This window comes from Xenopus laevis, chromosome 6L, assembly GCF_017654675.1.
Source record: "Xenopus laevis strain J_2021 chromosome 6L, Xenopus_laevis_v10.1, whole genome shotgun sequence".
In the NCBI taxonomy this organism is placed as follows: Eukaryota; Metazoa; Chordata; class Amphibia; order Anura; family Pipidae; genus Xenopus; species Xenopus laevis.
The window spans coordinates 58,780,193-58,806,271 of record NC_054381.1 but is presented as its reverse complement, the minus strand read 5'-3'; the positions used below and the strand labels follow the sequence as shown (position 1 = coordinate 58,806,271).

Sequence of the window (26,079 nt, the reverse complement as noted above, 5' to 3'; positions counted from 1 at the left end):
TTTCACAGTTTAAAATTCCATGAACCTATGTTCAATATTATATATATATATATATATATATATATATATATATATATATACATACATACATACATACATACATACATACATACATACATACATACATACATACATACACACAAACACGCACACACACAGTGGGGGGCGTGTCTGAGCGCAGAGGACCGGCTGTTCCGCCCACTACACCTTCGGGTCATAGGAACCGCCCACCACTACAGCACCATGGACGATGCATTGGACACGCCCATTCAGTAGCGATTTTCTGTGTTAGACTACTGTACTGCAGAATATGCGGGTGCACGGACTTGGGAAGGTGTAAACAGTGCGGTTCAGGAATAGGTCTATACTGGGGAAGATTAAGTCATATATTCCCCGCACAGACCCATGTTGTTATTTTGGTTGCCTAGCAACAGTATTTGGCGCCAAAATGGCGGTTTTAAAACTCCCCCCTGGACACTATGCTCTGTTTCTTTCCCTGATGAAAGCTCCAATATGGAGCTGAAACGTCGGATCTAATAAAACCTCCTTTGCATCAACTTCTTTTTGTTTGAAATTCCTTGGAGTGCTGTCACATTGCATGACTATATATATATATATATATATATATATATATATATATATATATATATACATGGAACACATATTTTATATCATCCTTCTTCTATAAAGTATTTTTTAAGCCACACACTGAGAACAGTGTAGGCAGTAATGTTTTTGCGTGGCTAAAGCTACTTTACATTTCCTTGCTTGAAATCTCTAGTCTATCATCTTATCTAACACATTGCTTTAATGGCTTTGATCCTATGTAACTTCTTCCTGCTGTGCAGTAATTCCTTGGTATGAGATTTAGGGAAATAAATGAAATTGAAATCTGGGATGCCATGCTGCTCCACAATTTATTGAACTTCTGGCATGTCATTCAATTTTATTTTCAATATAATCATTCCTTCCACCAACATTTGTCTAACACCTAAGTCCGTGCTACATCATGTTATTTCCTCCATTCTCAAATACAATTGCGTGTTATTAGGCAAAGTGTGACATAGTCACATCCATGGCATTATCTGCATTACTCTTCAATAAACAAAAGAACAGAAATAAAAAGGAACATGAACTACTAAATTATTCATCAATCCTTTGGATGAAATTCATTTTGCAGTAGCGCAGACATGAAACATGTTCAGATGTGCATATAAAGCACTGGATAGAATACTTTTACTTAAACATAGAACAAACTATACTATGATAAGCTGAAACAGCATACAATATAGGGAATAAAATATTTAGATATAATTCGATCTATCCATAATTTTAGATATTAAAAATGCAGTTGTAGAAACCCACAAAATATGTTTACTGAATGAATCACCAACAGTCATGTCGAATATGAAGATCAGTTGCTATGTTGCTTCTTGTTACAGTTTTATTGTGCTCCAGAGATTTGTAGTTTAAACAGTAGAAAGAATATTTAATCCTGAGGTACAATTCCGTTTATGCCCTGTTCATACAGACAGTGGTATAACAAGAAGGTACTGGGCCCCTATCAGTCTCAGGGTCTGCTTCCTATTGTTATGTCACTGTACAAAGATTAAAGTGAAATGTATTTTTTATATGGGATTTTTTCATCTTTTTGGTATCTAATAAAGGAGCTAAGGCTCCTGGAATATTTATCAGAATAGTGTCTTTCAGAATGCCTGCCTAAGATCATTACCAAGTCATGTGGCTGCGCCCATTTTCATTCTGAAATTATACATTTAATCAACCTGGCCTTGAGGGATGTGTGATGGACAAACCAGCCAGACATTCATATTGAAATCTCTTCTTGTTTAAACAGGATCCAGTTTAGAAGAACCTGTATTGCTGACGGTTACATTGTCTCATATAAAGAAGAGATTGGCAAAATGGGCTGCAAGAATGCCAGTACGATTGGCTAGTTTGATCAATCTGTCATCCGGTCAAAGTCCATGTTTCTTTACTGGCACACTATGCATTTCTTGGATTTTACATAGTAAATAAGGTTGAGAAGAGACATATGTCCATCATCTATATATATATATATATATATATATATATATATATATATAGATAAATATTTATATGTTTATATATATATATATATATATATATATATATATATATATATATATATATATATATATATACATACATACATACATTATATATATATATATATATATATATATATATATATAAGTCCCATGGGTGTCCGCACTCTTTTCTCTTAGTTTGCTGAGGTGCACGATCAAATATTGTATTATATATGATGAAGGGATCAGCACACTCATTTGTAGATGAATCAAAACGTGCTTTTATTTAACACAGCATTGTGTCCAACGTTTCGGTCCCACCTGGGGACCTTTATAAAGGTCCCCAGGTGGGACCGAAACGTTGGACACAATGCTGTTTTAAATAAAAGCACGTTTTGATTCATCTACAAATGAGTGTGCTGATCCCTTCATCATATATATATATATATATATATATATATCTATATATATATATATATATATATATATATATATATATATATACATATATATATATATATATATATGTGTATATATATATATATATATATATATATCCTGCCTGCTAGTTGATGAGAGGAAGAAAAATTTCTTCCTGACTCCAAAATGGCAATTGGAACAGTCCCTGGATCAACTTGTACTATGAGCTATCCTTCATAACCCTGTATTGCTAAACATGTTTAACACTTTTAACAATTGCTAAAAAGCCATCCAACCCCTTTTTAAAGCTATCTAATGTATCAGCCAGTGCAACTGATTCAGGGAGAGAATTTCACTGCTTCACAGCTCTCACTCTAAAAAAACGCTTTCTGAATATTTAGAAAAAACCTCTCCTTTAACCGGAATGGGTACCCATGTGTCAGCTGGAAGGACCTACAACTTGGCCAGTGTTTTTTCATAGCTATGATTTTCCATACCTTTTAACAGCTTCTTGGCCCCTCCAATTCAATAATGTCCCTTTTGAGCCATGGAGACCAATACGACATATTCTAGATGGGACCTTACCATTGCGCTGTAAAGTTGAAGAATGACCCCCTCCTCCCACAAATCTTTGCCCTTTTTGATACAGATTAAAACATGTTTGTCTTGTTAGCTGATGACTGGCATTGCTTGCTACAGCCAAGTTTATTATCTACAAGGACTCCAAGCTCCTTCTCCATTATGGATTTTCCCAGTGCAGTGCCATTAATAGTATAATTGGCTAGCATATTTTTACATCCCAGGTGCATGACCATTTTGACTGTTACATCTGGAGCTACCACTTCTATGCCGATTCAAACACATACCAAACCACACCCTTAGTAGAAACAATTATAGTATGTTTGTAAATATCTATTTTATTTTACACATTTTATAATTGTAAAAAAAAAACTCTTTAGAAAATATGTATGCACTTCCAAAAAGTTGTTAATTGAATAATATAATAGATGCAAACTGTTTACTAAGGTGCAATGTCTCACTAAATTGGAAGTAGCATAGAGGGATACCTCCACAGTCTACTGTTCTCGCCTAAACTATCAGATCCTCTTGCAAAACCAGAGACCAACCAGCGAGATAAATATCACCACTCTTGTTGGCATTCTCATATTCACAAAGCTCTCTTAAGTGCATGAACCTAGTTCACTCCAGAAACCACAAAGGCTAATTATCACTAAGCTCATTGTAGTCTATGAAAAAAACAGGAAGACTACAGATGTTTCTTTCACACATAATCATTTATGAAGCTGCATGGAAAACTGAATCATATGAGGGACTTTTATAAACCTTTTATGGTTATTAATATATTTCTCAATGCCCCTCTAAAATTGCTCTCAAAAAGCAGTTTAAGTTTCATCTTTTGTTTATTGCTTTCAGTAATTTAATTAAAATGCACTAATTGAATTCATTTGTATTTTTTGTATACAGCCAGCTATTTAGCACATACTCCAGTTTGTTAATGAAAGAGAAGGTTTTCTGTTTAACTTGACAAAAATAAATATGCTGTAATCCACTACTTCTTCATTCATCTACGGCTAAATTTAAGATAGCAAAAGAAATTATAAAAAACAAAAGTGGGGTTCAGTTTTTTTAAAAACCTTAATAAATAGCTAAAGAACAATATATATACAACAGAACAGGAAGGGCTGTTTCAATGATGAGCAAATAAGTGTAAATTTAGTCACAAATGTTTATGAAAACCCTATTATCTCAGGAGTGGCATAAGGTCCTCATTTTACCCTGATCTCTGACAGGACAGAATGTGGTTCTGTGTATGAACTCATATGAAAATAAATATAATAATTTAAAAATAAAGTGAATATGTTTCATCGTGTTTTGTAAATGTGCTGCTGGAGTGATGAGTACACCATTGAAGCATACTCTTTCTGTACCTATTTATAATATTTAACACAGTTGTCAGGAATTTCTGGGATTCAAACACAGGTCTGTGTATTTCTTGGAGTGTGTAATTCCCTATTGAGCCATCAGGAGCTCTTTGTCATAAGGTTGCTTGATTTACCCTAATGTGTATATTTGTATTTCACACTTCTGCTCCATTTTCTTTGCTCACCTTGTTATCATCAAGTGTTCCAATTAAGCAAATGAGCTCCCTAAATAAGCTTGTTCCAAGCAACACCTGGTTGCTTGGTCAATGAGCTCTCTAGCCTGATCTAGCTGGCTACCCCATGGCATATTGTCATGAACCCTGTCTTGTTCCCACTTCCTCTGTCCTTGCCTTGTTCCTGAGCCCTTGTCCTGTTCCCTGCCTGCTTCGAATTGATCTGCTGGTACTAACATCGGCCTGTTAACCCGATTTAATTTGCTGCCTGCCTATGACGTTTGGCTTGTTTACTGAATTCTTCCCTTACCTGCCAGTTCCACAGTTATTGTTGCATGAATACTCTGTTTACGCTCCCAACCACCAGTCTTTCTACAATGACCCTACATAGAGGCTGTGACAACAATGAACTAATTGCACCCCCTGGGTTGTAAAAACTCAGTGACAATGCAGATGGATAGAATTGCTTCTAAATTGAGGAATTTTACAAACAGTGGATGGGGGAAATGTGAATGTCAAACAAAATACAGGTATAGAATCTGTTTTCCAGAAAGCTATTATATAAAAAGCTCTGAATTACAGAAAAGTCCTCTCTCATAGAATCCATTTTAAATAAATAATTCAAAATTTTACAACCTGTTTCCTGTTTCTCTATAATAATACTGTACTTGATCACAACTAAGATATAATTAATCCTTATTAGAGGCAAAACAATCCTATTAGGTTTATTTAATGATTGTTAGATGATTTAGGGGGTTATTTATTAAAATGCCAAAAACTCAAAAAATGGGAGGTTTTTTTTTACTATAAAATCCAAGAAGTCGGCATCTCCAGAATATCTGGCATCTCAGACCTGCCGAGGTTGTATTTAAGTCAATGGAAGAAGTCCCCAGAATATCCTGATCTGCGTTGGGTTTCATGCAATTATCTGAAGATTTCGTGCTTTTCGGGTGGAAAATCCAAATAATTTGATTTTTTCACGATTTTTCCACAAAGGAAAATTTCGGAAAAATTTATTGATAAATATGGGGGAAAAACAAAGTGCGGATTTGGTTGGAGTCATTTTCAGAATATACTCAGATATTTTTGGATTTTGATAAAAAAAACCTTAAAGTATGCGAATCCAAAATACTGAAAGATCCCAAAATTTCTGGATAACAGGTCCCATACCTGTACTAAATACTGGTGCTTGGGGAGCCAAAGCATAATTTCAAAAGGGGAAATTAAAGTATGCCAAAACAAATTTATGATATTCCCTAAAATTAAATGTCAGAAATAATACAGATTCCAGTAAATGTATGCAAAATAAAATAGATGTTACTGATGTTCCAAGAACAATAAATTAATAAATTAAACCATAAATTATGTATGACGTACTCCAAGACAACGGTGCAGCCTGACTGTTTTCATTTTCCAATCTGCTAATATGGAGTACGAATCTTATAGTTCTGACAGCTGTAGGTATATTTCTATAAACTGCTATTTGTATACCTAGAACTGCATTTTTTTGCATTATTTTTTAAAATACATAATTAGCACATACGGGAACAAATTGATTTATGAAATAAATAAAAATATGCAAAAATAATATAAAAAATATGAAAATATTACAAAGTTTAAAGGGTCAATATAAATATGGGAAAATACCAGTAGCTTCAAATGTTTAAACATCTTTCTGCTATTTCCAATGGCATGAATAATATATTTAAAAACTCAGCCATAGGATTGCACTGCTTTAAAATTAATACAGCACAATGTAAGCAATTTTTCAATCCATTAGGTAGTTCAATGCTGCCAATAAACTATACTTTTGCTATTTAAAGCAAAGGTGACGTTACCAATCAAGTGGCTCCTGGCCCTATTTTGCCACCCACACATTGGACCAAATTAGCCTGACCCAAGTATTGGCGTTAGGACAATGGACTTGCTGTTGTCAGTACCACTAGACTTGTTAACCACCCATTTACAGACACTGCAACATCTGGGGTGTAAAAAAGGTACCACAGTTAATAAAAATAGGTAACCTAAATGTGCGTGTCAGCTGGCACAAATGTCCCCAGTCAACAGTATTCTCCTGCTGTGGCATGATCAAAGCTATAGACTGCTGACCCCACCCCTGCTTAACTCACCAAGTTTGATTTCATCGCTTCTATGCCATTTGCGAGAAGTAGTGATGGGTGAATCTGTGCAGTTTCGCTTCGTCAAAAAATTTGTTGATTTAAAAAATTTGTCGATTTAAAAAACTTGTCAGTTTATAAAAATTTGTCAATTTAAAAAATTTGCAAAACGCATGGACAAATATATCAAAATACATCAAAATTGTGCGTCTATTTTTACATGAGTGACAATTTTTATACAGGCGTCTATTTGGTCCAAATGCATGAAAGGCAATGGGCGTCCGGCCAATTTTGACGCATACATATATTTTTTTTTTGCAGTGGATTTTTCGCCACATTGTCATTGCAGTTGCTTGCGCCGAAACGGGTAAATTTGTCGCAAATTAGTGTCTGGCGAATGTATTCGCCCATCACTAGTGAGAAGCCTGCCGAACAAATAAAACTGTGAAAAAAACACAAAAGAATACAGAGGGAATATTAAACACAACACATTTTTATATCAATAAGAAAAAGGAAGGAAAAAGTTGATCTCCCAGGATTTGCTTCAAATTTTAGGAAATTCCAGAGGGAAAGATGTGAATCCCCAGGACTCCATCCTATTTACTGACTTTCTAACACTATAGTCTTGCAATCCTATACAACTGATGCAGATGTCTTATAGTAAAATAAAAGAAACAAAAAAATCACAAAATCAGCTCCCTCTAGAAATATATAAAGAAGGTGAAATAAGTTCAGCTGTCTGACAATTTTCAATGTAGATTATTAACAACTTCCAATTTAGTAGCAGCTTGGTAGTTTAAAGTATTAAATTTGGTTTGTTATACTGTAGGTGACAATGAGATATAACACCCTGGACATCTAATGGAAAGAAGAGTGATTTTTCTAGAAGAAACTTGTAGCCCAATGAGAAATGACACCCTTATTAGTCAATACACATTTGAATTCATTGCCCTACTGAGTGAGTCTTCTCAACCTCAAGGAGTCATTTGATCTAATGTACAATAGTGTATAATGAAAATTGATCCTTGTACATTTAAGGATGTGTGCCTTGTGAATGATATCTTGCTCTACAAAACTCATCACATCATTCCCTGCCTATGTGGAATTTGATGAAAATATTAAGAGCTACTGCTGTTATCACTTTACCTATTCTGGGTAACTGCAGTTATGCTGCACTGAAGAGTCAACAATAGTGCAATAAGTAACACAAAACAACTATAATTATTCACTTCAGATATAAAATTTAAATCACAAGATTCATTTTAACCAAATAATCCACATTTTTAAAAATGGTTTCCTTTTTCTCTGTAATAATTAAACAGTACCTTGTACTTGATCCTTACTAATTAATCAACCGATTAGGCTTATCTATTTAATGTTTACATTTTCTAGTAGTTTGAAGATCCAAATTATGGAAAGATCTATTATCTGGAAAGCCCCAGGTCCTGAGCATTCTGGATAACCGGTCCCATACCTATATTATACGTTCTTAAAGGGATACTGTCATGGGAAAAAATTTTTTTTTCAAAATGAATCAGTTAATAGTGCTGCTCCAGCAGAATTTTGCACTGAAATCCATTTCTCAAAAGAGCAATTTTTTATATTCAGTTTTGAAATCTGACATGGGGCTAGACATATTGTCAATTTCCCAGCTGCCCCAAGTCATGTGACTTGTGCTCTGATAAACTTCAATCACTCTTTACTGCTGTACTGCAAGTTGGAGTGTTATCACCCCCTCCCTTTTTCCCCCCAGCAGCCAAACAAAAGAACAATGGGAAGGTAACCAGATAGCAGCTTCCTAACACAAGCTAACAGCTGCCTGGTAGATCTAAGAACAGAACTCAATAGTAAAAACCCATGTCCCACTGAGACACATTCACTTACATTGAGAAGGAAAAACAGCAGCCTGCCAGAAAGCATTCCTCTCCTAAAGTGCAGACACAAGTCACATGACCAGGGGCAGCTGGGAAATTGACAAAATGTCTAGCCCCATGTCAGATTTCAAAATTGAATATAAAAAAATCTGTTTGCTCTTTTGAGAAATGGATTTCAGTGCAGAATTCTGCTGGAGCAGCACTATTAACTGATTCATTTTGAAAAAAATGTTTTTTCTCATGACAGTATCCCATTAAAAATGCAAAGATGCAGGCAGACCAAGGTTTGCATTCTTTTGAGCTACCAATGATAGACATTTAAATTCTACATTCAAACCCTACAAGTTTTTTTTGTAGGGTAAGTTATTCCATATTTGGAGAGGATAAACATTCTGAATTGCTAATACGGTAAGTAATAAGTGCTTTTCAATCGTTTTTAAAGGAAGACAGTGTGGTGAATGATGGGTATTGGAAAAATGATAGATGTGCATGGATGTATAAAGTCTTTTCTTCAGCAGATCAGAATGTCTTCTACTTATAAACTTAGCCAGCAACAACAATAATATTTTAGAAAGCTCCTAAAAGAAATTAAAAACAAACTCTACAGTGTTGTAACTGTTTAGGCAGGCAGATAAAAAAAATGGCATTGTATTTGCGATAAACAACTGATTGTTGTTTCTGCAATGAATAGGTATGTGCTATATTTAAAGTAATAAACTGCAACAAACATAAACACTTAGGTAGTTAGCTGTTGTACAGCTATAAAACACCTTTGCAGCTATTCTACTTGTATTAGTAAATTTATTCTGAAATTCACAGAATGAGTTATTGGGCATGAATATTATATTTTATGTGTAGCGATCTAAATTTTCTTTCTCGCAAAGCTCAATTTGGAGGGTTATGGAGTAGTCGGACACATGCAAACACTGTTCCCAATACCACAGACCATTAAATTCACCTGCATTTCGGCTAATGCATGATAAATTTAAGATGCTAGGAGGCTATTTAGATGTTCCCAGAGTTGAATATTTATTAGTTATTGCCTCTATTGTGCTGTATGTTTCATAATTACAATATTTCTTACTCTCTGCAGCTCATAATAGTTTAAATACAAACCAGAATTCCTTTAATAAGCATCATTTACGGACTGAAAGTTTGTTATATAGTAGAAAACATTCTGTAATTTTTTCACATCTGTTGGTACAGATAGTGACTTCTCACTCCACAAGAAATAATAGTATGAACAAATAAGAGTGCAAAGTGCTTAAATACTGTAGGTACAAATTTGATGCTTAGACACTTGGGGGCATATTTATCAAGGGTCGAATTTCGAATTAAAAAACTTCGAAATTCGAATTCAAAAAGACCAACCGAAATGAAGTCAAAGTTTTTTTTTTTGTTCGAATAGATCCATTTTCGATTGAATAGGTCCCTATTTGGTTGAATTTTTAAAGAAACAGTACAAGATAAATTTCGATATTCTAATTTTTAATTTTTTTTTCAAAATTCGAATCGAATTTGGACTATTCCCTAGTCGAAGTACACAAAAAAATAGCTGAAATTCTAATTTTTTTAATTCGAAAATTCACCTCGACCTTTGATAAATCTGCCCCCAGATCTATGCTCTTATGCATTCTCCTTACAACTTGTGCTTAGTACCAATGTTTCAGTTTTAGACATGTCAACACGCCAGGACTTTCTACCTTCTTTGTTTCCATCCCCCTATTCATCTATAATGGCAGCCAAGTGTCCTCCTTTTCTTACTTTCCCACCTAAAAATTACACCATTACAAGATTTGCATGTGGTTTATCGAAGTAGATGTGTGTCTACTTGTGTCTTTATAATTGTCTGAGGCAAAATAGCAATGATCACCTAGAACTGCAGCAAACCACTTGCTATTATTGTCTTAGGAAGGTTGTGGCTTATGTTATTATTATTTTTAAAGTGAAAATACAGAAATCTGTCTCAATCGGAGATAATTCTTCTGTAAGCCATAAATTATGCATTAAAGCTGACCATCCATGCCTGAATTCGGTCATTAGGGTTGATTTTCACTAAGCTTTCTGGCCATCTGGACCTGTAGGTCAATTTGGTTCATAGTTGCTCTTTCTAAACTAAAAATCACATTTACTGATGCACTTTGTCACAGTTAACCTTCACTTCCTTCCTCATCAATGTGGAACAACGGATTTGGCCATAAGGCTAATAACATATCCACCTATTCAGTCTGCTGGCCAATCAATCAGATCCCTTTAAAATAAGCCAATGGATGACCAACTAAAAAGTAACTGTGAGCGATGAGACATAATCTGTGCAATTCCTTTATGAATATCATGGAGATCAAAATTTGTACTTTTGACCATGGATTTAATTAGGTATTAGTCTTTGTATCTTGGCAGGGGAATACCTAATAATACCTTATAGATGCATAAATAGAAACAATTTAATATTATCCCTTTGACTTTTGCCATCCCAGAGAGACAAGAAAGGTCAAACTGCAATCTGAGTAATGATTTCAACAAAACAATATCAAGCGGAAAACATGTGCAAACCCCACCAAAGGGTAATAAATTAAAATACCGGTGCTATATTTCTAAAATAATCATCTCAACTGTGAGCTAGACAAGCTGATTGACAAATAGGAGTAGCACATTATAAATATCCTTGGAATGCAATTGTGCTACTTTGTTTCCAGTAAACATCACCTAAGGCTACCAATATCACATCACTCAGTACTTTAACCTTAAGACCTTAAGACCTTAACACAAATCAGACTGCTGAGAAAGCTAAACTTCACATTCATTTACTATACTGTACGTGCACATTGCTATACAGTATGCTAAGCTTCTTTGTGCTTAATTAGCCTTCTTTTTTCAATCATTTAATTACATCTGCATATTTTTGGGTTTTGATGGAAGAGTTGGATGCAATGCTCTCTTTCAGCCTTCTCAAACAAAACAGGTGGCAGCTAAAATCACCACAGGAAAGTCAAGTAGGTTATCACTTGCTTTTAGAACTAGCCATCTTTAATTCCTTACTAATGCCTAACTAACCTAATGCCCAACTAACCTAATGCCGAGCATTCAATCTTTCTAATCAATAGCTGAATGCCCTCTTTAAATGTAATCCACATATAAAAAGAGTATAAGGTTTCCCTTTCAGAATCCTCTATGAAGCAGCACAGAGGGCTTTGAAATTGAGGGTCAGCTTAGGTGTGAGGTCTGATTAGCTTCACATCTAGTTAGAAGGCTTGGTCTGTCGGTGTAGGTTCTACGCTCTAAAAGAAAGGTTAAGACTCTTCAGGGAAACTGAAACAACACTGTGTGAAAAAGAGAGTTGTTTGGGGAAAAGGTCTTTTTGTTGGAAAGTTGCATCTTAATTATCAAGGAATATATTCCTAAAGAGGCAGGATTTCCTGCTAGACCAAGACAGTCTTCTTTTCCTGGTCTAAACACTTGGTAATGAGGTGCAAGCTGCTACTGATAGAGAACAGGAAATCTCAAAATGACTGTAAGAGTAACTTTGATTTTTGTAGTGTTGCATTACTTTGCCTTAATTGTAGCTGTCGGTCATTTGAAGAGGCAGATTCTTCGTCAGCAAGATGCCAATTGTTTACTGTTCTTGTATGAACTTTCTTTTTTTCTGTTTACTTGATTGCAACTAAGATGTAATTAAACCTTATTGGAGGCAAAACAACCCTATTGTTTTTATTTAATGTTTAAATGATTTTTAGCAGACTTAAGGTATGGAGATCCAAATAACAGAAATATGCCTTACCCCAGATCCCAAGTATTTTGGATTGAAGCCCCCTTACTTTTCCTACCAAAAGAGTAATTTCTCCACAAAATGTAAATTTGGCTGTTGTTTACTTCTTTATTTTTCTTTACATATTCATAAATAGTGACATACAGTATGTAAATCTTAAGAAAATACTTTTGGTTTACTTAGGAAGAGCAGATATTGCTTTTTATATATATATATATATATATATATATATATATATATATATATATATATATATATATATATATATATATATATATATACACTGTATATATATATATATATATATATATATATATATATATATATATATATATATATATATATATATATATATATATATATATATATAAATATAAAAATTGTCCACATTGTTCCTTTAAAAACTGTTTATAAGGCTTTACCCTTCTTTTGAATAATAAATGGCATCCATAGTCAAACTGATTAAAGCACTGTGTAAGCAAACAAGGAAACTGCTTATTCATTTCCTTAGTCTACTAGATTTATTGAATTATCATATTTATTGATTTAGTGGTGACCTTACAGGTCCCTGAACATTCACAGTTTTTTTAAATCTTATTTAAGAGTATATTTGGTCTGCATTATGTAGACAAACCTTCTGTACTGAATTTTGTGCATATGTTGCACCTCCATGACAATTTCATATAAGACGTGTGTTTTTCAACATTTTCAAGATTTTTTGTGCTTAAGAAGCTCACGCTCACTAAAAACACGCTCCACATTTTCAATGCAACACATAAATGGTTCACACGTTTTGGAGGCTTACTATTAATAAACAGCTGATTCAATGAATTCATCTGAACTTCATAACAACTTACTCAACATAATTCATCCAGCCCTAAAGACTTTTTGACAGAGTTAATCACTGTTCATAATACCAATATACAATATATGACAAATTAAAATCATGATGAAAGTGACCACAGGGCTGAGCTATAAATACACACATACACAGAAAAGACTGATTAGTTAAAGGGCCTATAATCACAACACATAATTACCATAGAAGTATATTCTTTATTCTCAATTTTTTACTCTTTTAATTTATCACTAATAGCCAGTTTTATGCAATATCTATTCTCCAATGTATATTTGCTTGGTGAAGAGAGTATGAGGCCAAACATAAGCTCATATTCTTTGAAAACAATTAATCCTGAATGTTCAAAAAGTGGCAAAAAATCATAATTCACTCATGATAAGCATAAAAGAAATGGAGCTCTTTTTACTTCTAAATGTAAATTAGTACTGTGAGCTTAGAACAGGCTTTTAAAAGTTTCATTCGTCAACGTTGTCTTTTTTTCAGCCATACCACTGCTTTATGGATGAAGCACTGTCCATTTTGCAACATCTCTTACTTGTGAAAAATGGCTCTCCTGAAAAACTCTCTTCACTCCAGTTATCTGCCAGATGGCCTGAGACTAAATCATCTACAAAGCACATTGATTTCTTGACTTTATACTGCATATCTATTTTTGAATAATGAATGACACTTTAGTCATTGAGGATTCTAAATGAAGTTATCTTGCAAAAGAACGGTGTCATTCAGTCCAGCTTTCACAAAATAGCTTAGATAATCGTAAAAATATTTTTTGTTTTTTCACGAAACTGGATTGTCAACTCAGCCACTTGGCCTCATGTGTCCTTTCCATTCTTAAATTAGCTTAGTGGGGGTGGGTAGTCATGATAAACTTACTTGAAGTAGATTTAGTTGTTCCTAATGTGATCGACTATAGTACTGATTTAATATAACCCTTGGTTAATCTGGGCTTTGGTATGTCTACTCAATATCATAGGGAAAAGCTTCCAAAACAAGAGTATTAACCCCTGGGTGGGGTCCAAATTAATAGTTGAATACAAAAGGAAAAAATAAATCCAAAGGGCTCTTTAAAAACTTCAAAAGTCATTGAAGTGAAAGAAACACATTATTCATACAATTAACATAACACTTTAGACTTCTAGAGCTCTCAAGTTCAAGTTATATCGCTGGCCAAATGTGATTTTTATTTTGCTTTACTCATTTTGAAGATTTGCTAAATTATTCCTCCTTTTATTTTAGCAGACCCGAACTGTGGATTCCGGCAAATGCCACAAGGGCTGCTGTAAAATGCCATAGACAGTCACTAGCCACAAAGGCCCGGGCCTAGGGCAGCAAAATTTGAGGGTCGGCATGCCGCCCAGCCGCGTCTACAGTAACATTGGGATCCAATGGCGCTATGCGCCAGTGCGCTCGCTGGGGAAGCACTTTCACCGGCAGGCACTAGGACCTGGCCGGCGAGCACTAGGACCTGGCCGGTGCCGGCGCTAGGACCCAGGCGGCCTAGGGCGGCCTAGTGGGTTGTTTGGGTGGCTGTGCACAATCAAGGGCCTATCTTGAATCCTAATCTAACCTGGTTTTCAGTGCTTAATGGTGCGCAGCTGGAAAATAAGTTTGCTCAATATTGGGGAAGATTCAATCTTGACAGATGTTTGCTTTGTCCAGAACCAAATGAATAGTGGAACTTAATTAATGAATTTGGGCTGAATTTTAACTGTAACTGTAAATGGAGGGAACCAAAAAACATCCTTTAGTTGTTTCAGACCATGTTGCCCACAGTACATATACATTTTCATGCATACAATTCTACTTTAATTTCCTTCAGATCAAAATTTGGACAATGTTTCTTCAAGTTCAGCTTCTGTGGCATTTTGTTTCCTATTATTGCTAATAATTCTTAGCAATATTGAAATATGTTCCACTTCACACTCTGCTCTTCATTAAACACAGGATGGAAGACAACATAAGTTGTGTTAATTAGTATTTTAAGTGTTTACATAGCAGGCTGAACATGTATGCATGGTTCAGTAACCTGTTTAATCATGAAAATGTTCATGGTTTCTCACAAATTTTGTTTCCCTGTTCCACAGGTTTTTACTCATTGTCAAATTACACAGATCACTCCCTACTGCAGTATTATTTCCAAGGCTGCATGCAGCTTATCCATGTGGATGACCAGCTGGTTGACCTTCATGCTGTAGAACAAGGAAAGCAAGGAAGTTTTGCGAACATCAGTATTGACATGTGTGCCATCATAGACAGGTAGGAATTGGCCAGTAATTTACTAGTTATCCTGCCATTTATTATCCTGCCAGCAGAACACTTTTCCTTGTGATCATAAAGAACCTACATGTGTAGCACTAGAAAGAATGGTGGAACTGTTTACTCCTGGTTAAATGTGTATTACTATTTAAATTTATACATTGTTAAAAGGCAAAAAGCACATGCTCAAAAGAGCATACTGAAAAAATCTCCTTGACCTATGATTTCAATTTACTAAAATGTTTTTTAAAAAAAATGTTTTGTCATTTGTATGAATTTACTGATTAGCATCATTTATGTTTCCAGTGCATCTCGCAGCCAAATTGCCTGAAGGAGAATGTTAACAAACTGGGATAACATAAGTGCATATTTTTCTGAAGCAAATGTGAAGTAATTGGTCAATGCTATATATAGCTTACACTCTAACATGTATTTTTATATAATTACAGCAAATCTATGTAAAGTGCACACGAGCATGCCCATATTTTATACAAAGTCTATTTCACATGCCTTGAGAAAGGCAGGTGGAAGGAAAATTGATTGGTTTGGTCTTCATTTTCCGGTGCATGGCAGAGGCTTTCAGTAATGAGCTGCTTGCACTCACAGACAATTAAAAAGGGAATGCTCTTGGCATGTTAGGAATGATTTAATCCTACTCTAAGTGAGGTAGCATTGCCTTTTTCCTCATACATGTGCTAAATTTGTACCCCAGTATTAAGCAAGAGGCAGTCAAACAATACTCTTTCTAGAACGATGTTATATTTTCCAACTGCTATACTAACTGCCTAAGAAACAAATTGATATTATTCCTTAACAGATGTAGCCACCTAATCTGGGAGCCAAAGGAAGGCAATGGCATTTTGTGCTGCAGGAAATAAAACAGCAGGAAGTCAAAAAGCTAATATTTTGCTACACCAACCACCTGCAGCTTTCACCTTCCCTGTAGCGGTGGAATTCACCATTTTTTTTATTCTTTTTTTTGTGAAGGTCAGTTTGTCTAGCTCTGTAACTGGGAACAGGCTGAGTCATTTAGATATTAATAAGAGTGATGTCTTGTCCTTCCCATACTGATGACAACAATGGTTTCACAAACCATGTCAGAATTATGTTTTCTTATATTTGTTAATAAGAATAGAATTAGTGCCCACAAATACTGTAGGCTTATTTTAGATAGAATGACAGAAATATGGATAGAAAGATAGGCAGTTAGTTACTGTATATAGAATAAGTGGAAAAGAACTAAGGAGTGTGGCACTTACTGCTCATTCAGGCAGTCTGGCTCCTTGCACCAGTTAAAAAAAAAATGATCTCAAAACAAAGTGTCAATGAAAGGCAAATCTTGGATTACCACCTGCTTTAAGGTAGTGAGTCTAAATGACAAGTTCCCCTTCCCAGCCGCAGGTCCCTATTTTCAAAAAGAGCACAGAGAACTGTGACATTTCTGCAACAGAGGAAGGCAAAGTGCAAAAACATACTACAATGTGCATGTTTTTGCAGTTTACACAATGCTTTGGAAGATAAAAATGATCCCTAATGTTTTTCAGTGCAGATGTTTTTCATCTTTGAATACACTTTTACTAGGTGCCTATTGCTACCAATCACTATGAAAGCTGAGTAGAGTAACTGTTCCATCACTTTTCATAGTTTTTTTTCTTCCACCTTCACCTTGTTCCTCTGTATGGAGGCCCATCTAACATAGCCTCCATTATAATCAATTAATTATAATCAATTAAGAATAATTAAATTTTTCTCTCTGTAATAATAAAACAGTACCTTGTACTTGTCCCCAATTAAGTTAAAATTATTCCTTACTGGAGGCAAAGCAATCTTATTGGGTTTATTTAATATTTACATTTTATTTTTAAGTTGACTTAAGGTATGAAGATCCAAATGCAATCTGCAATATGCAATCTGGAAAAACCCAGGTCCTGAGCATTCTGGATAACACCTCTATGTAATGCATCAGTGGTTAAAGGACCAGTAACATAAAAAAAAAGAAAAAAAAAATTTGTTTGTACTTAACGAAAAATAACACCAAGACATTTTTAACTTGACTCGATGTCATTCCCAAATCTTTATTAACCCCACCAAATAATCAAACCATAAGACTTTCTGGGTGAAAAGGCTGCAACTTGTTTTATTCCATAACCTTATTCACTTGGTAAAATTATCCACCAACAAACCATTATTATTATTATTATTATAAAACAAATAAGTTTAAATGTGTAAAATTACAAGCCACTGAAGGCTGCATATAACATTTAACAATATCTTGCAATAACACCTACCCGTTCTCCAGCCTAAGGCTAAGCCACCATCACTTGCTTTCACCTGTTGTGCCTCCTTGCCCCTAGGCCTAGCCCCAGGCCAACTCACCTTGGCACTACCACCCCCCTTTGGCTACCCAGTAGGGGAGTCCCACTACCCCAAGCTGTGACTTTATCCCTCCACTTTCCTTGTCGGGCGGGCAGGCGGGAGGGAAACCCTGTTCCTCCTTGTGGTCCTAAAAGTAAGACTGGCTCTTCCCACCTCTCTCACCCCTATTTAATGATTAGGCCCTCCCCTTCTTCTTTGCCTTCTCTTTCCTACAATCCCCAGAATGCCTACCATTCAAGGTACCACCTTATTGTCCTACTTGTCCCCAATCATGCCCTTCTCCTCTTCACCTGTCCCAGGGGTTTCTTTAAATTCGCAAACTCTTTATTAAGAAATAACTTATCAATTCGCCACTTGTGCTCCTTTTCAGAAACGGCGACAGGACGACGATCCATCATGCATCGCTCAATTTCTCCTCCCTGGCTTATCTCCTATAGAAGGCAGAGAGGAGAAATGGAGTGCCGCGCGATGAATCGTCGCCCTGTCGCCGTTTCTGAAAAGGAGCGCAAGTGGAGAATTGATAAGTTATTTCTTAATAAAGAGTTTGCGAATTTAAAGTTAAATGTGTCTTGGTGCTTTTTTTTCATTATGTAGAAACACATTTTTGAAAAATTCTTTTTATGTTACTGGTCTTTTAAGGAGTATTTGCTTCAACATCCAACATTATGTGATGAGTCCTTGAATTCCAAATTTTGGAGGGAGTACATTATGAAATATTTCATTTAAACATTACTCAATAACCACCAACATCTGACCAATCTCTATCTATAGTAAAAAATCTGTCCAGCACTCTGCAAATCTGAGATTTAAAACTGCAAATTGAAACATTCAGAAGTTCTGGTATGTTAGTGGTGGGAGGGACTGATCCCTCTAACAGCCAAGAGAACAGTTCCTCTAGTAGTAGTAGGGATAAGAAAAATCTTCAGATGGGTTTTTTGCCTTCCTCTGGATCAACTGGCAGATAGGTAGTTAATAAACAAAAAAAAAAAAAGGTTGAACTCGATGGACATGTGTCTTTTTTCAACCTTACTTACTATGTTACTATGTTACTATGTTACTATGCTTACCCAGTGAGACAGGGTATGACATCTCTGACTTAATACATGTTTGTGCTAACAGCAAAGCTATGCAGAACATTTAAAAATGTGAGTTAAAGAATCTGGGGTATAAGATAAAGGAAAGACCTTCCTAGGTAATAACACTGAAACTGTAGCTGTTGTATGTGTAAGCACTGGGAGCTTTATAATTGGATGCATTTCTATGCTATAGATCTCACCAGGCTATTCTTATGGCCTTCTGTGATTTGGAGAAAATAAATATAGACCTTGGGGTCACAATGGAATAATTAGGGTCTCTTTTCTCTGGATGCATATTATAAGGCATAACAGACAAATAGCAGTGGCTTTTCACGCATAATTTTACAAAGAACCAGTGCAACACAAATAGTTTTTCACACAGAGTGAGAGGCAAGGTCAGCAAAAGTGATGTTTTTATTTTTTCTATTTGGGGTCAGGGATGCTGGGAAGACATATGTCCTTTATCAACTTTAATTAAGTACTGTATAAAACCTTGACTTTCTGACTTATTGATATAATGGATAACGAGGGACTAGATTTGCTGCTGAGATACATGTTGGAGAACGCATTAGTAAAATCAGTTAAGCTACTCAAGAATCTGTGCCCAAGCGAAGATGTTTAGTTAAAAACAAATTTTCTAGGAGCTTGTCATCTTTAATATACATGATTCCCAAATTGTTATACGGGTTTTTATTTGTCACAACACTGTGTCATTTGGGGCTGAGGCTGATCTGTGTCCTGTTCATAACAGTTTCTTGTGCAAACATCTGTGCTGATCTGATTATCCATTTTATGACATCATGCTATTATTTTGTGTCACACCTGCTAACAATTCTCTTCTAGAGTTGTTTGATCAAACTTAGACCTAAAGTGATACGCATGGATATATAGTATGCCTGCCATCTTGTGGATGGTTGGAGATCAGACACATTTCCTAGCAAGAACTTATTAGCCTGAAGCTTTGATAAGCCATAGATGTTATAACTGCCATAGTAGTGTACTGTAACAATTTATAGACATAGTATAATTCAAAAAATCATGGTAGAAGATTCAGAAAAGAATTATATAAATAATTATATTCTATTGTGGCTGAACTCAGAGTAAGACACTGTGTTGTTACTACTACTGCCTAGATTCCTCCTGCAAATATATTCATAGAAAATCAGATGGCACACACAAAAACATTCGTGCTAAATAGGTTGTAGTTTTATTTGAGATCCCCACAACGTTTCGGAGGCATAGCCTCCTTTCTCAAGTGCTCTCAAACAAGTAAATTGGTACACAGGTATATATAGGTGCACTGGAGGAAAAACTCCTCCCTTTCAACAAGTGACATCACTAAAACAATTTTATACAAAACGTTAAAACATTTATTCTTGTGACACAATATATATTATTATTATACTACCTGTGCAGTGACGGGAAGTGCTTATTACTTTATTACACAATAGTATCACTTTCCATAAACACCCAGTACGTGTTATGTAATTTCTGTTTTATAACTGTGAAAAGATAAAAATAGAAAATATATAATTATAAAATCACCACTAGGGGTCACGCCATGTCACTTTACTTCCAAGTTACTAAAAGAAAAAGTATCACTTTTCTAAAAAAAAGCATGACTAATTCAAGTACTCATTTAATCCCATAGGGGCCATGGTATTCAGCCTGTCAACCCACATAGTTTCCTTTTGTAATAATAACTGATTGAAATCCCCTCCTCTAGGGGGTGCATTGACTACCTGTAGTACCAGCCATCTCAATCGGTTACTATTATGGCCTTGTAAACGAAAATGCCTGCTCACTGGGGTGACGTTTTTCTGCTTTTCTAAATCACAATTGGTAATTGACCTTTTGTGTTCCCCAATTCTTGTCCTTACATCTCGTTTTGTTTTCCCCACATATGCCTTACCACAAGGGCATTTCAACATGTAAATATCCCCTGTGGTGGTACAAGTAGCAAAATGTTGTAATTTTATATTGTAGCCTTTAGATGGATGGATAACATTCTCCCCTTTGAAGATACTATTACAACATCCACATGATAGGCATGGGAATATCCCTATTCTGGGATTCCCAAAAAAAGTCGGTTGCCTGGTTTTAGGTTGTAATAAATCTGCTTTCATTAATGTATCGCCTATAGTCCTCGATCTCCTGTACGACAAGAGGGGTGTTTCCTTAAACAATTTACCAAATCCTACATCTTTTTGCACTATCGCCCAATGTTTATGGATAATAGACCTAATTCTTTTGGAATTAGCATTATACGTATTTACAAAGGGAACCTTATTGTCTTTTTTCTTAGGAATTTTGTTCTTAAGCAGATCCTCCATTTTAAGCCTAATTACACTTTTTTTCTGTGTTTCCACTAGGGACCTGCTATATCCCAGCTCTATGAAACTCTGAGCCATTTCATTCATTCTTATACTGCATTAGTCATCATCAGACACAATTCTCTTTACCCTCAGTAATTGACTGTAGGGCAAGCTCTTCTTAGTGTTATCTGGATGAAAACTGCTGTATAACAATAAACTGTTTTTATCCGTGGGTTTTTTGAACAAGTCAGACTTCAGAGTGTCCTCATTTTTAATTACTGTAAAGTCCATAAAATGTGCAGTATCCGGATGATATTCTAATGTAAACTTTAATGTATTTCCTGCAAATACTTTATATAATCTAACTCCATAATGGGCAGCTGATATGTAAATGATTGATTAACCCAAAGTCAATAAGCAGAGAAGTATATTATTTCTTTACACAAACCCACCCCCCACCCCAGAAATTTATATCTACTAATGTCTTGTTTGTTCGTTCTGCTCTTTTATTGGGGACCCAATGGGAGAAGAGGTTGATTCAGCCAAGTCAGACATCTTTAATGGTTTGCAAGTACTATACTCTTATTAATTAAAGAATTAGAAATCATAGTGCTAGTGAGTGATAAATTGACCCCACTGAATCATATGCTATTCCAAGAAGTTAGCTGTGAGGCAGAAAAACAATTTTCTCTTTCAGGCTCTTTTCTTAATTGCCTTTTCCGCTTCAGCAATATACACATTAAACATCGCTACGTCATTGCATTTTTGCATTTCTTTTAGAGCCTGTGCTTAACTTAAGTAATAGTATTTGTCATTGGGTGCAGATATGTGCATTTTATCATGATTATTGAATACAATGATTATTGAATACAAGCATCTATACAGCATCGGCTTGGCCCATTCCTGGTGAGCCCAGTTGTCAGTAAGCCCTGCCTTATATGGATTTCCTATGAACATTCTCCATTTCTATATGAGAAAGTTGAAAAAAGGAGGAAAGATGCTCATAGAACTCTGAAGCTACTACCTGGTGGTGGTCTCAAAGCTTCTTCTTTATCTGAAATAAGTGTAGCTGCACTCAATTCAGAGCACGAGGCTGACTGAACTGTGTCAATGCAACTATACAGTGCAAGGGGGGCATTTTAAGGCAAGTAGGGTTTTTCTGTGCAACTTACTGCAGGGAAAATTGAGGGAACGCCATTGTGATTGTAGACAAAATGACTCCTTAGTAGAATAAATAAAGTGAAGAGAGAACAAAATATTGTCTTGAGAGTGGGCCCTGGTCTAAGGTTTTCTGTCTCCCTTGAGTGGACCACCAATCAGCATGTTTCTGTGATTTCTCTTAAGGCTCGTCATGATTGCTCATTCCCACGTGTCCCATTAAGTAAAGAGTAGGTCCAAATGACACCCCACACTAAAACTGAGGGCCCTCAGCTTGATAATAGATACAATTTAAAGTTCCAAAATTCAACCTTTAACCTTTCTCACTGATTTTGATCTGGCACTAATGCCCCACATTGATAAATAAATAGCTTAAACATTGGGGCTTATGTAATGTAAGTTCTTATAACCTAAAGGAAATTTATTTTTTTTTTTTTTTTTTTTTTTTTTTTTTGAAAAGCTTTATTAGAAACTTCCATCAATACAAAGTCAAAAAGAAAGTACAATAGTGACATACACAAATTACTCACTCAAGTGTTTTCGTCTGCATGTACTTTTCCAACAGTATTACACATCTATCAAGGAGATAGTAAAGTACCGTGAACATATCCTACAGCATACCCTAAGGTGGTCGATACTCTCATCAAGAGAAGATTGTGTATTGTGGAGAGATTGAGAGAAGGATAAGTAAAGAAGGGGTAACAAGCGAAAGAGGGGGAAGTGGGTGCAGCAGGGAGTTACATGACTCGTACCTCTCATAGATAGGCTTTGTACACGTCTGTGTCTTTAAACAGAAGCCATCTCGTCCAAACCGATGAGAACTTAGCAAACTGATCCGCAGTATAAGACGACATTTCTTCAAATTTGTAAATTTCAGAGATTTTATTGAGCCAATCTTTTACTGTAGGAACATATGTAGTTTTCCAATGCAGCGGTATTAGGAGTTTGGCAGCATTCAGCAATTGCGGTTCAAGGCCAGAGTTGAACGAAGCCGCTGGTTGCGTGTTATGGAATAGCAAAACGCGTGAGGGATCTGCCGGTATGTCCATACCAAGGATCTGGCTGGACAGTGAGCAAATCTCTACCCAGAATGGTCTCAAAAGGTCGCAGGACCAGAAGACATGAAGCATGGTACCTTTTTCTCTAGAGCAGCGCCAACAGGTGCCGCTTGAGTTTTTATACATATATTGCAATTTGGATGGCGTGTAATACCATCTAGTTACTATTTTGTAGTTTAATTCTTGTATCCGGCTGCATTTGGAGCATTTTAATAATCTGGATAACATATTTTCTATCTGTGTCTCTTCCAATTGGATATCTAGGTCTCTGGACCATCTATTTATGTAGGGGACTGATTCCCACTTGGTAGCCGGCTGCAGCAGTTTGTATAAAAGAGAAATGGTATGTCTCGGTGGGTCCTGTAGGGAGCAGGCTGTTTCAAATTTTGTAAGGTCTCTACCTAAGGTTTGAAGCCCTCCTAAGCTATGGAAGTAGTGGGAAATTTGCGCGTATTTAAGGTGATCCATTCTCTTAAATTGTGTCGAGTTTTGCAACTTGTCCTTAGGGATAAATGTTTTATTCTCCATGAAATGGACTAATTGAAGGTTCCCCTCTATTAACCAGTCTTGGAAGTAATTAAGTTGTAATCCTGGGGGGAAGGCTGGATTGTTTATCAGCGGCAGCAAAGGTGATGGGTAGCTAGTGAGGGAATATTTTGTACGACATTTGTCCCAAATCATCATTGTATTAGATAGGAGAGGATGGTCCGTATGTTTCAACCGCCTATAAGATCGATCTATCCATGGAAGATGCAATAAATATGTGTAAACAGATTGTTGCTCTATTTCTACCCATAATTTTGTGTTAGCGTAATGGGACCAGTCTACTATTCTTAGCAAGACCGATGCATAGTAATACATACGGCAGTCTGGCAACGCCACTCCCCCTTGACGCTTGGATTTGACCAGCATATTGTGGCCGATTCTAGCTTTTTTGTCCTGCCACACAAACTTCGTAATTATTTTTTGCAGTTGAGTCAATTGTGCCTCCCCTACCTGCAGTGGGAGAGTTTGGAAGATGTATAAGACTCTGGGCATAATGTTCATCTTAACAACATTCATTCTCCCAAACCACGAAATAGGCTTGTCTTTCCAAGTGAACAGGTCTTTTCTTATTTTCGATATCACATGTCTTAAGTTAAGTTCAGCCCACTCCGAGGAGTCCTTAGTGATTTTAAGCCCTAGATACGTAAACGATCTTTGCGCCCATTTATAGGGGAACCCCGTGGACAAAGTAGGGGTTGTTAAATCGGAAATTGAGATGTTTAGGGCTGTAGATTTAGAGAAGTTAATCTTGAAGTTACTGAGAGTTCCATACAGCTGAAACTCACTATTCAGTGCTGGTATAGATGTGACAGGGTTGGTAAGGAAAAACAGCAGGTCATCTGCATATGCAGCTATTTTATGTTGCGTATTGCGTACGGGGATGCCCGATATACGTGCATTAAGTCTAATGTGGTTAAGTAGGGGCTCCAAAGCAAGTATGAAGAGTGTGGGGGATAACGGGCAGCCTTGTCTTGTGCCATTGCAAATATCAAAGGATTCCGACAGGTAGCCATTTATTTTCAGGCGAGCCGTTGGTTTATCGTAAAGAGACATGATCCATGTCAGCATGTTAGGGCCCAGTCCTAGATGTTTTAAACATGAGAACATGAATTCCCAGCTGACCCTGTCGAAGGCTTTTTCTGCGTCGGTAGATAAAAGTAAATTCTCAATTTTATGTTTTTTGGCCCAGAATTGTAAGTTAATTAATTTGTTCGTATTATCTCTACCTTCCCGTCCAGGGATAAACCCCACTTGGTCTGGGTGTATTAGGGTAGGAAGAAGAGCTTGTAGCCTACGGGATAGAATTTTCGCCAATAATTTTATATCTGTGTTTATCAGAGAGATGGGTCGATAATTACCGGGGTCTGTCGCATCTTTACCTGGCTTCAAAAGTATCGTAATATGTGCCGTTAGTGAGGCCTTATCAAAGGTTTTGCCCAAAGAAATGCTATTAAAAGCCGAACACATATACGGCAGTAACTTGCCTTTGAAAATTTTATAGTAGGGGATTGTGAACCCGTCCGGGCCTGGGCTCTTGCCCGAGGCCGTATCGTTAAGGACCGATTCCACCTCTTCTACAGTAATGTTTTCTTCTAGCTTCGCTGTGAGATCTGAGGAAATATGTTGCAAATTTGCTGAAGTTAAATACTCTTCAATGTGAACTGACCGTAGGTCCGCGGGTGTCGGCGTTGAGCTAGGTAATTGGTATAGCGACGTGTAGAACTCCCGAAAAACTGAGGCTATTTTGTCTGAAATATGTTCCAGTGTGCCTCTGTCATTGCGTATAGAGGGGATAAAGTTCTTGGATTGTGAGGATTTCAATATTCTGGCCAATAATTTCCCGCATTTATTACCGTGTTCGTAGAAGCGGTGTTTTGTCAATGTCAACACTTTGGTCGTATAGTATTCTAGGTGTTCAGCTAGCTGTTTCCTAACCTCCGTTAGTTCCCGAAGCGTATCACGTTGCAGCGAATGCTTATGTGTCAACTCTAATGAAGCTATTTTATCTAAAAGAGTACGGTATTTTTGTTCTCTTTCTTTTTTCTTTCTGGCACCCATTTGGATCAAGTACCC

General features: G+C 36.2%; 1 protein-coding gene across 2 annotated transcripts in view; it reads left to right on the top strand.

The window, feature by feature from the left end:
* Positions 1 to 26,079, top strand: part of LOC108718976 (contactin-associated protein-like 2) — a 1,054,026-nt gene that overhangs the window by 687,940 nt on the left and 340,007 nt on the right. For both annotated transcript variants that reach the window (XM_041566089.1, XM_018267529.2), the window contains one exon: positions 15,306 to 15,477. In XM_041566089.1, the coding sequence (XP_041422023.1) occupies positions 15,306 to 15,477 (172 nt within the window). The remainder of the gene's footprint in view (positions 1 to 15,305; positions 15,478 to 26,079) is intronic.